Source organism: Cryptococcus depauperatus, chromosome 3, assembly GCF_001720195.1.
Source record: "Cryptococcus depauperatus CBS 7841 chromosome 3, complete sequence".
Lineage (NCBI taxonomy): Eukaryota > Fungi > Basidiomycota > Tremellomycetes > Tremellales > Cryptococcaceae > Cryptococcus > Cryptococcus depauperatus.
The window spans coordinates 1387109-1398343 of NC_089470.1; the positions used below are offsets into that span (position 1 = coordinate 1387109).

At 49.5% G+C, this 11235-nt stretch overlaps 6 protein-coding genes across 6 annotated transcripts; 4 read left to right on the forward strand and 2 right to left on the reverse strand.

The window, feature by feature from the left end:
- Nucleotides 1-1752: 1752 nt before the first annotated feature.
- Nucleotides 1753-2769, reverse strand: L203_102807 (5-formyltetrahydrofolate cyclo-ligase; the record flags this gene model as incomplete). Its single annotated transcript, XM_066212227.1, has 6 exons — nt 1753-1883; nt 1936-2008; nt 2058-2131; nt 2181-2387; nt 2449-2577; nt 2628-2769. The coding sequence occupies 6 exons, from the start codon at nt 2767-2769 to the stop codon at nt 1753-1755; spliced, it is 756 nt and encodes a 251-aa protein (XP_066068324.1).
- A 253-nt stretch (nt 2770-3022) lies between these two features.
- L203_102808 (uncharacterized protein) lies at nt 3023-5980 on the forward strand (the record flags this gene model as incomplete). Its single annotated transcript, XM_066212228.1, has 12 exons — nt 3023-3074; nt 3131-3224; nt 3278-3359; nt 3410-3508; nt 3552-3702; nt 3760-3878; nt 3923-4261; nt 4311-5324; nt 5370-5544; nt 5591-5674; nt 5727-5804; nt 5859-5980. 12 exons carry the CDS (start codon nt 3023-3025, stop codon nt 5978-5980), a joined length of 2409 nt encoding a protein of 802 aa, XP_066068325.1.
- A 299-nt stretch (nt 5981-6279) lies between these two features.
- On the forward strand, nt 6280-7479 carry L203_102809 (uncharacterized protein; the record flags this gene model as incomplete). Its single annotated transcript, XM_066212229.1, has 3 exons — nt 6280-6493; nt 6556-7211; nt 7279-7479. The coding sequence occupies 3 exons, from the start codon at nt 6280-6282 to the stop codon at nt 7477-7479; spliced, it is 1071 nt and encodes a 356-aa protein (XP_066068326.1).
- Nucleotides 7480-7690: 211 nt separating this feature from the next.
- Nucleotides 7691-8092, reverse strand: L203_102810 (uncharacterized protein; the record flags this gene model as incomplete). The annotated part of the gene is made up of 1 exon (XM_066212230.1): nt 7691-8092. The coding sequence occupies one exon, from the start codon at nt 8090-8092 to the stop codon at nt 7691-7693; it is 402 nt and encodes a 133-aa protein (XP_066068327.1).
- Nucleotides 8093-8239: 147 nt separating this feature from the next.
- Nucleotides 8240-8881, forward strand: L203_102811 (uncharacterized protein; the record flags this gene model as incomplete). The annotated part of the gene is made up of 3 exons (XM_066212231.1): nt 8240-8512; nt 8559-8706; nt 8751-8881. 3 exons carry the CDS (start codon nt 8240-8242, stop codon nt 8879-8881), a joined length of 552 nt encoding a protein of 183 aa, XP_066068328.1.
- Nucleotides 8882-9095: 214 nt separating this feature from the next.
- On the forward strand, nt 9096-10832 carry L203_102812 (uncharacterized protein; the record flags this gene model as incomplete). Its single annotated transcript, XM_066212232.1, has 8 exons — nt 9096-9275; nt 9318-9451; nt 9496-9725; nt 9772-9904; nt 9952-10106; nt 10244-10356; nt 10406-10725; nt 10781-10832. The coding sequence occupies 8 exons, from the start codon at nt 9096-9098 to the stop codon at nt 10830-10832; spliced, it is 1317 nt and encodes a 438-aa protein (XP_066068329.1).
- Nucleotides 10833-11235: the final 403 nt, after the last annotated feature.

Genomic DNA, 11235 nt, shown 5'->3' on the forward strand with positions numbered 1-11235 from the left:
TTCTAGTTCAACCAACTATACCATTCCTCTGCATACACAGTATGCTGTGTTCTTATATCCTTTCCTTGTATATGATCCTGACATTGAGCAACGCTAAATCGTCAATTTCTATGTCTTTAGTGTTGATAAAGATCAAACCGAGACTTGTGGCTGTTTAGCTTGTGTTAAGTGCTAAAGAAAAAGCCGAGAGAATGTCAGATTATGCCATTAATGGATGGTAAAGAAAAGAGAAGGAAAAGATATGGAAGGAGCATTATAAATCTCTTAACGGAGACAATTTTCATTTATGTAATGTCTCTCCATGATCTTCCCATCTCGCGTAGCTAGATCACCTCATTCTGACAGTCTTTGTCTATTCCAGTTAGACACATCTTACCCAAGATACAGAGAGTCTCAAGGCCGCCAGTATAGGATCCGAGAATTAATCCAGAATCCTGACAGTGTACAGGGCTGTAACTCGTTCTAAACGGCTGCTTATATCGCGTTGCTCGTACAGTTCATAAACAGATGTTTTGCTCACAACTTTGGGACCCATAAGAGCTTCTCTAATTTCTACTTCATTACTATCCTCGTCAGAGCTCTAGTCTCAGTGTGTTTGGGTAGGCAGTGTTCTTTGGGAAAACATTATAATCCCATTCGTAAGTTCTTTTGCTTTGAGAGCGTATCGGTTGGCCTACAACAGCAAGCCTATCTGTGCCAATTTCCGTTTTCTATCGTAGGTTTAGGCCGAGGAATAAGCAAAATCATATCTTATTCGTGTTAGAGTCTCGACGGGTTTGTGTCGGCAAGAGCTTGTATTGAAGTTTTTGTATCATTGCCCCAAGTGAAGCTATTGGCACCACCTCCAAGAACAATAAAATCACTCTAATTATTCTGATAATCTGAGTAGTGGTTCGGACCGCCTTCTATTATTTGTATATGTATTGACGGATGGCGGCCAGACGTCAACTGTATTGTTTGTAAATGTTATGATGACTGGTACTATTACTTGCGCACTTTTGTGGCCCACATTTGGATTTTCATGTTTTGACGGGACTGACAGATTGATAAAAAGGGCCATCTTATAAAATGTTTTTTTTTACAGGATTATTGCTTGTTTGTCAATACTGTTTGATTCTAGATTGTCTGTGGAAGCTCAAACGATGCCTACCATCTATTCTGTTAACTTCTTGACTGCATTTGCCACTGGCCGGTGGAAAAGCGCCTCTGCTGTTTAGTTGCAAGTTTCCATTGTTTGTGACAGAAAAACTCATCCAGTTTGATGGAATAGATGCACACTAATAGCTTACACAGTTGCTCTTCTTGCAATCTTGTGATTTCGAAAAAAGCTCGAAAAACAATCAGAGTTAGCACCTTATGCGTCTCGAGTCCGTTTGGTTCAGACTAGAAGAGACGTAACTGGCGCTGAATTGAGTAGGTGAGGTTAACTCAATCTCCCGCATTCCACATCCAGACAGATCAGCTTTCAAACAGTTATGACAGATCAAATATCAAGTCACATAGGCCAAGGTAGGAACTAGGCGGTGTGAGATACATCCCAACCGGGTGGTGTAATATTGTTAGAAACGTCAAAGTCATTTCAAAAACGTTGGCGAGATATTACCTCTCTACATATTTTCTCTGATAGGATCTCCATTAGTACGCACATGTTGTGTTACATAGCGTTTGTCAGGCCGTATACAGTTGTGTTCTTACTCCATCAATGTCAGGCTTGGCCTTGGTGTTGAGATTTGATTTTTCATTCAGCCATTTCTATGCAGGCCTGACATCTTCTCGCCATATGATACCGGAAGGGGAGATAACTCCATCCAGCTGAAAGTCAGATTCGGTAGTCGGTACCTTTTCATCTGGGGGTAGTATCTGTGGTCCTAAAGCGATAGCCACTACACCTGGGTTGTAAGCGATAGACCACTCTCAGCAGCAGCTCGTACAGACCAAGTAATGGACGTGGTCGGGAAGATGTGTAAACTTGCAGAAAACGATCATAATAAGCCTTGCCTCTGCCCAGCTGAGAACATGTCATAAGGAAAAAGTCTAAAGAACGAGCAAGAACTCACTCTGTTGCAATCTTTGTCAAAAGCCACTCCCGGTATGAGAATCAGATCAAGACCCGGCGATTTCGGATCCATCGCTTTTGGACAGCTTCAGTACCGCTTTGCAAGACCTTTCAAAAAACTCACCGTCCTCCCTCAAGAACTGTTCATTGTCCTTTCTGTACAATCCGGGATCTACTATTCCCCATTTGTCCAGAGGACAATTAGCAAGGTCTTCAGATGAATACAAGCGAAGCATATGCATATTTTGTTGAGGTGCAAGGCTAGGAGGAGGTTTGGAATGTCGAATCTGAGGTGGAGCGGCAGGAATGTATGGTGTGTAGAGTGATGATCCTTGAAGCCATGTCAGCTGTGAAAGAGGTAGCTGCAAACCGGGGGCAATTGGATGACTTGCCTCTACGCAACAGATGATCTACAATTTGAGCCGTTTGCAATTCTCCTTGAGCCATGCTCAGATAGCATCCTACTGTGTTTGCTGTCTTGAAAAACGGCTGGTTGAGAAGGATTTCAAAAACTTTCTGGGCTAACGTTTATCAGTTAAATGAAGCCTCAGCTATTTATCAAGCTACCAACATTGTTTCTCAACCTCTAAACTGCTCATGTTACGAAGAGTCTGTAGCATCGACCTTCGCAAGACAGACTTGAGAGCAAATGTCGTAGACATATCGGCTCCAAATTCTTTGCTTCCAGATGGTTCAAGTAACAAGTCACTCATTCCTTTTCTTTGCAGCAGAATGATTTTTGTAACTTTTGAAATTCTTATCAGTGTTTTATCTTATCAATATGTCCATCATCCAATTACCTCTTGGCGGCCATCGCCGACTGTTTAATTTAACCCCCATATAAAGATATGGATTTGACACCAAATTGTTTTTTTTGATAAATTATCGAAATTCTCGAAATCTGGCTCCCACTTTTCTTCTATTTTTTTCTTCTTTTTTTCCACTGAGCTTGCTCAACTGAAAGAAATGGAGAGAATACCCTTGCCCAGAACACTTATACTCGACTATTACGATTCATGTAAGCTCAAAGAGCTCAACACAGACGGTATCGTTTAACAAATCTTCATCTTTTAGATACAAATAACCTTGTGACGCTATTCACACAAATTTATAGTGATGCAGAAGTGCTGGAAAGGGTTGTAGTGGTCAAACATGACAAGTATACTTGGTGAGTTGCTCATGTAAAAGTAGATGGGCTTGGCTGACTGAACCTGGTTGAAGGAATGAATTTCAATCGCAGGTTTTGCCCAATATAGATTGTGTAATATTGTCTCCTGGGCCAGGTCGACCAGACAATCCCGCGGTGAGCATGCAGTTATCCGCAATAGAGATGTAAATGCTTATAGAGCTCAGGACATTGGGTTTGCCCTTGAGCTTCTTCGTCTACATCCTCTACCAATTCTCGGCGTTTGTCTGGGCCATCAAGCAATAGGTGTCGCATTCGGCGGAAAGGTAGGTTTGAAATGAATGTTTCCCATCACTGATTGAACTGTAGATTATGAACACACCAACAATCACACATGGCCACGTCATACCAATTGAACCAACTATACCTCACAAAGGTCTTTTCGCTTCGCGATTTTGGAAAGTTGCAAATAATCAAGTTGATGTAGTTGTCTACAACAGTCTGACGGTTGACCCCACGAGTGTGTCTTTGAGACTTTGCTGCGGATAGCCTGTCTATATGCTTATGCAGGTTTCAGCATTGCCAGAGGAGCTTGAGGTGACCGCCTGGTCTGTCGCTAGCCCCGAGAGACCTGCCACGATTCAAGGGCTCAGACATTGTGTATATCCAATATGGGGTATACAATATCACCCAGAAGTATGTTTGTCTGCATTTCTAATGATAGTGGTTGATTCAAGTAGTCCATTTCATCGACGCAAGGAAAACTACTATTACAGTCATTCCTGAATGAAGTCAAGCATTATTGTGGCGATCCCATATCCTACCCGCCTCTTCTGCCATCAATCATCTCTGCATGTGCGTACAGAGTAATCAGTTCAACGTCAAAGCCTTCATCGTCTAGCAAAATGGCGTCACACCGCATCGAATCCGCTCCCAGCTGTCTCTGGCTAGAAGAGAAGGAATTTGCTGGCATTGAAAAGGAAATGAAGACAGAAGTTGTTTTTAAGCGTCTCGTACATGGCCAGTCAAAGAAGGGAAAAGAAAAAGCTATTGGTGAAATTTGGTTTGATGGACAATCAGTAAGCGTTCATTGAGGTTGGTGAGAATGGTCAATCTAAATCAGCCTAGCCCACTAGACCAACAACCTCGTCTCTGGCTACTCTTGAATTCGTCCTTACGTACTCTTTAACAAGACGAAGCGTCACTCTTCATCGGCCGACCTCGTCCCCTTCTACTTTGATTCTTCCAGAAAACACGTCCTTTTGGGACTGGTTTTCTGCGGGTCAACAAGACATTAGCAACTTTCTCAAAAAGCAGTCTGAATCGCGCACTGGACGTTGGCTAGGGGGCTGGGCAGGTTGGTTTGGATATGAGATGAAAGAAGAGTCATTACCTGGGCTGAAGAGGAGGAGGGTAGGTGAAGGAGAGGAAGCCATTGATGCATGCTGGGGATGGACGAATAAACTGTTGGAAAGGACAACAGATAAAAGATGGATTGTGCGAGGCATAATGGGTCATGGTGAGCTCTTACCAGGAGAAAGCGACATGGTGAAATGGCTACAAAGCGAAAGTGTTTCTTTTGGCTCTAGTCAAAAAGACTGGGAGGTGTATTTACAAGACGTTGAGAAATCTCTGCACTATGGTGCAATACCTTGCGCTGCATCGTCTGTACCGTCATTCCATCCCTCTGAGACAAGCAAATCTTACACCCAGCAAATTGATGCTTGTCGCCATGCCATACGTCAAGGCGAAAGTTATGAACTGACTCTCACAACATCATTCACCTCCTCCGACTCTGTTGATCCCTTTTCCCTCTACCTGCACCTCCGACAGTCCAATCCAGCCTACTACTCGACGTACATGCACTTTCCAACGCTCGCTACACCTGGTGGTGTAGGATTGAGTGTGCTGTCTAGCTCGCCCGAAAGATTTCTAAAGATAAACCCGCAAAGAATGGTAGAGATGATGCCTATCAAAGGAACACGAGGGAGGGTGAAGCCTGGGCAATGTGTCTGTCACGATGCGGGATGCAGAGGAAAGAACCCAGGATCTGAGGAGTGTATGGAAGAAGCCAAAAGAGAGGACGCAAGAAGAGGAAAAGAATTACAAGCCGATGCCAAAGAGCGGGCCGAGAATCTGATGGTATGTTGTGCTGGCTCGCCGTGAAACGTAGCTGATTAAAAACAGATTGTGGATCTCATACGATCCGACCTTTTATCATGCTGTATCCCTTCTTCCGTCACAGTTCCAAAACTTATCCATCTCGAGTCTTACGGCGTGCATAACCTCGTAACGACCGTGGTAGGTAAACTGGCTGACAATGTGGGATCTGTCGATGCGATCAAGCGATGCTTTCCACCTGGTAAGTCGTCTTTTTCCCAAAAAAAGATTCATGCCAATCCACATAGGCTCCATGACTGGAGCACCCAAGTTACGGTCCGTCCAACTTTTGGAAGAGTTTGAGCATCATCAAAAACGAGGAATTTATTCAGGTGCGCAACAATCGACAAGCAAGATCTCAGTGTTTCTGATCCCACATGAAAGGTGCTCTAGGATACATTTCTGTTGACGGCGTCACCGATCTGAGCGTCGTCATCCGTACCATCATCATAGAAGGAAACCGTGAGCACTCAGCGTGGTGATACAGCGACATACGACTGACTCTCCGCGTTACAGGGCAAAGCATAGGTGCTGGAGGGGCCATCACCTGGCTGTCAGAGAAAAGTAAAGAATGGGAAGAAGTATTGACAAAGGTGCAGTCTGTTGTAGGTGAACTCGACATTGTGAAACAACCATAGGACACCTATACGAAACATGCATATTTCCCGTACCCCTATTAAGATCAACCTACCGCACCTTTTAATCACGACCCAGAGATTGAAACTGCAAAGGAGTCGACGTCTTGCTGCTTGTTTCAATGGTGAAGGGCAAGTCTACAAAGGATGCAAGACGGGAAGTTGAGAGAGGGATATAAACTGTCTCTTGAGTTGGTTTGGATCAACCCAACCCCGAAAATACCCTCTCCCATTTACACACCACACCACACCACATCACACTCTTATTCCATCATCCCACAACCTAGTAACAAGCTAACAACATGTCTTACAAAGGTCCAGGCAGGTGGCCAGGCTCAGATGACTCACAATATACAGATAACCAATCTGATACAAATAACCAACCTGATGCAGAAGAGGAATCTAGTGTAGAAGAGGAATCTAATGCACCTTCAAAACGCAATGTTAGTTTTGCGGTTAAACCAAAGGTCAAATACTTCACAGATTCCGGGGACCAGACGGCAAGTGAAGCCAGTGGTACGTTTATATGACTCATCAAACTGACCTTTGGTATCTGCCTGCTAATGACCAATCCATAGGTCACAGCTCGTGGTGGCCATTCCAACAGCGTAGTAGTACTGCCCCCAGCAAGACTGCCAAGAGACCTTCCAGTGCCTCTAGATGGACGTCTTTGTTTTCTGGCACAAGGAATACTCCTGCCAAAGAGGATACCGGTTTCTTGTCTAGAGCGTCTTCTTTGTTTACCGGCACAAGGAATACTCCTGCCAAAGAGGATACCGGTTTCTTGTCTAGAGCGTCTTCTTTGTTTACCGGCACAAGGAATACTCCTGCCAAAGAGGATACCGGTTTCTTGTCTAGAGCGTCTTCTTTGTTTACCGGCACAAGGAATACTCCTGCCAAAGAGGATACCGGTTTCTTGTCTAGAGCGTCTTCTTGGTTTACCAGCACAAGGAAGCCTCCTGTCAAAGAGGATACCGGTTTCTTGTCTAGAGGGGTATCAGGTCTCAAATCAGCTAGTGGTACTGGCATCAGCGTGATTGGCAATGGGCTTTCCAATGTCTACTCTACAGGGGCATCAGGTCTCAAATGGTGTGGTTCTCAATCTAGCAGGGCTTTCAATGGGCTTTCCAGTGCTGCATCTACAGTGGCATCTTATTGCAACCGTTCCAACAATAAAAGTGGCAGAAGCAGCTTCAATGGGCAATCTTTTATGACGGGTGTACGACCACGTACTGTGACTGTGTATCTCACAAGCAAGGAGTACTCCGCCTTTGAAAGTGCCTTTAGAGCTGGCTTCACAGCTAGCCGCCGAAGAGCCTCCACAGCTCGCAGCCGAAGTGCCTACAAAGCTGGCCGCCGAAGAGCCTCCACAACTGGCCGCCGAAGTGGTTTCACAGCTCGCCGCAATCGAAGAGCCTCCACAGCTCGCAGCCGAAGTGCCTTCGAAGCTGGCCGCCAAAGTGGCTTCACAGATGGCTGCCAAAGTGCCTTTTCCAAAATAAAACCACTATACCAGGATAGCCTAAATGAACGCGACTCTCACATTTCCATATTAGAAAGTCGCATTTCCGAATTGGAAAGCAACGTGTCCGCAATAAAAAAAGAGCACAATGAATGCGTTTCCGAAATAAACAGACGATGGAGGCAGAACGATTCGGAACGTAAACAATCGATATTTACAGCAGTGTCCAAAGCCTTTGAAAGCTCTGCATGTCAAAGCGGCCAGTCCTCATTCCTCAGCTGGAAATAACTACAGTCGCATCCACCACCCAAATGAGCCGCACCAAAACAGCCAATCGCTGGAAAGATTAGCCTGAACCCCTGTACATTAGCCAAATCCCTTGTACCGTCATACCGTTGTACCACACTACCGTAGTAACGTAGCCATGCCGAGATGTCGCTGCATGCATGACGTCGTTCCGCAATCCATGCCGGACCGAGGCGGTGCCCGGGCAGAGCCTCGGCCACGAAAGGAACTAGCACCGCACTAGCCGGGCCATGCGGTCCCAGGCCGTACGGGAGTTTGTCGTTGTGTGCTGCGGAGCGTGTTGCTCCATTGGGAAGGTGGCCGGGGAGGGGAATTGCTGCAATAGGAAATGATTTGCGCATCGCCATGTGGGGGCGGTGGGCAGCGTGGTGAGCGTCAGCAGCGTGGATGACGAAAGCAGTGCAGCGGGATGGCAGGGGGCGGAACGGGGAAAAGGTATAAAAGGCGGGTGGGAGAGAGGAGGGAAGGGCACAATCCAAAAATTAATTCACAACATGTTGCTCTTCTCCATCCTCCCATTCTTGGCCTTGGCTGCTGCCTCCCCTATCCAGAAACGCTTCAACGGCGTCAAGATCCAGGCTGGTCGCAACGGGAAATGTCTCTCGCCCGTCAGCGCCAACTACGCCAACGGCGTCCAAGTCACGACCGTAGGCTGTGACCAGGCGCATCGCTGGGACATCAACCCGGGATCGGGCAGTGTCATCCTGACCGGCACCAACTTTGCGTTGGACGCGGGTACTGGCGCGGACAACAATGAGATTGTCAAGGTGGGTCGGGTGGTGGTGGGGTGGGACGTTGCTAACGGTGGCGTAGCTTTGGCAGTCGTATCCCGGTCTCTTCCAGCAGACGTGGTACTTGACCGATGACAGGCGTATCGCCATCACCGGTGGTAACCAGTGTCTCGACGAAGGGGACAATGGTCCTCAGACGTACCAGTGTACCACTGGCAACACGAACCAAGGTGGGTCGGGGTTGACGAGCTGGGCTTGTGCTGATGGCGGGTAGTTTGGAACATTGTGGATATCCCTACGGTCACGACATCGACGTCGCACATGACGACGACGACACCGACGGTGTCGAGCACCGTCAGCGTGATCATTGATTCGTCCGGTGGCCTCATCCCGACCTCTGCTTGAGTCGATGGGCGTGTGTCTTGTCGGATGCCTGAATAGGTCGACTCGTTTTGTATGAAAGTGAGATTGGACAATGGAAATCTTTATAGTTGGCTATACTTGCATTTTATATTGAATGGACAGTGACATTGCACGTGACGTGTGGTGGTTTATATAGCTGCGGATGTAATCAGTGACAAGTGAAAAGTGACCCGTAACCAGCAACCAGCGTGAATAGATGACCGAGCACACCCGCGAACAGCTCCCCCTGTGGCAGGACGAGCCGGGCGCGGACCGCGCGCAGCGTCGGTGGCACACCCTCGCCGCCAGCGGGACCGGCGACGAGCCCGGCGTCGACGTCCAGAGCCAGCGGGACGAGCAGACCTATGGCCATCTGCGGGGCGAGTCGCGCATCGAGGTGGGTCCGGGGCGTGCGTCGCGGCACGACTGACGACCACAGGTCGTCGACTACGCGCCAAGCGTCGGCGGGATGAACTGGACGGTCGCGCTGGACGGCGACAGGCTGCAGGACTGGCTGGAGAGTCCCCATGGCAGGCGGCCGCTGGGCGACGACGGGAAGCCACTCGGCGTGCGGTGGCGTGCGTGCGGCGTGCAGTGGTCGCGCTGACACGGCGCAGTTCATGTCGACGGCGTCAACTGGGACGTCGTGAAGGCGTTGACGGTGCGATACGGGTACGGGAATGTTTGGCGTCCACCGCTGACTGGCGTAGGTTGCATCCGCTCGCGGTGGAGGATGCGTTGGAGGCAGCCGAGGCGCCCCGGTCCAAGCTGGATTTCTACAAGGACCATCTGTATCTCCAGCTGCTCATCCATCGTCCCGGGGGGCGGGATGAGCGGAGTGAGCTCGGTGGGCATGCAGATGCGAGCAGCCAGCACCACACACCACGCGTAAGTCACCCCCCCAGCCCGCACTCACCCAGCAGGGCTCGGAAAAGCAGGCGCACAAGTGGACAGTCGACCAGCTCAGCGCGGAATACATGGTGCCCGTCCAGAGGAGCATCCTGAGCGTGTTTATGCTGCGCGACGGTACGCCGCGGTAGGCCGCAGGGGACGACCCGGCTGACAGCGTGTAGGGACACTCCTCTCGATGGACGTCGAGCCACTGGGCGACGTGCTGGCGCCGATATACGCCCGTCTGCAAGACAGACACTCGCTCCTGCGGCGCAGTGGCGACGTCGGGTTGCTGGCACAGGCGATGCTCGACACCGCGGCCGACCTCGCGGTAGAGGTGGGTGACGACGGCGCGGCAGTCGCTGACGGTTAGGTGTCGCAGCAGTTTGAGAGCGCCATCTTGAAGCTCGAGGCGAGTGTGTTGGTCGACCCGGATGTATGTATCGTGCGGGCGGGCGGCGCTGACCGTCGCAGATGGAAACCGTCCGCCACCTCCACATCCTCTCCTCCCAGCTCATCCGTCTCCGCCGCGCGCTGAAACCGCTGCTGCATGTGTGCTACGTCGTGCGGGACCAGGACGTACAGCGGTCGGTCGCGGCGAGTGCCGTCGCTCGGAGCGAGCCCGTCGAGGATCAGCTCGCGCCGAGAGACGACCGCCAGTCGGTCCTCTCCCTGCTCGCCCTCTCGTCGCATGCGACGCCTCTCGTGGCCGCCCAGGCGGCCACTCTCGGCTTCTTCTCGCCGCTCACCAAGGTCTACGTCGAGGATGTCATTGACCATCTCGAAATGGTAACCGGCAGCTTGGAACAGTTTGCCGCGACGTGCGACCGTCTCACCGACTATGTCTTTGTGCGTCTCTGCGTTGGGGTCGCGTGGCTGATGGAAACAGAACGTCTTGAGCTTTCAGACGAATGCGTCCATGGAGAGGCTGAGTATCGTCACAGTTGTCTTTTTGCGTGAGTGTCGTGAGTGTCGTGGGAGCAGTTCGTCCGCTCATGTCTCGATGGCTAGCGCTCACGTTCATCGTACGTGGCGTGCTGTCGTGGACTTGCTGACACCCTAGGCGTCGTACTTTGGCATGAACTTTACGCAATTTGCCCAGATTGAAGGGCCAGTCTCGTACTTTTGGAAAGTCGCGGTTCCCTGCACCGTCGCCTTTTTCCTTGTCTTTTCGTTTGGATATATCCGGTTTTTTGCCGTGACAGCGACGCGAAAGTTGGCAAGGTGGAAGCGCGCGCGGGACGTGAACGTGCATTGAAAACGAGGTATCGACGGGCAGGGATAAGTGACAAGGCATCAACTGGTAACAGGTAGGCAGATTCTGCACAAATTCATGCTGAATACGCCAAGGATGGTTCAACCAGAAACTAGGTATATAGAGATGAAAGAAAACCAAATGGATACCCAAAGTGTATGTATGTATGCACGAATTGAACACGCGTAGCTAGAAAGAAATGGTAAACGTA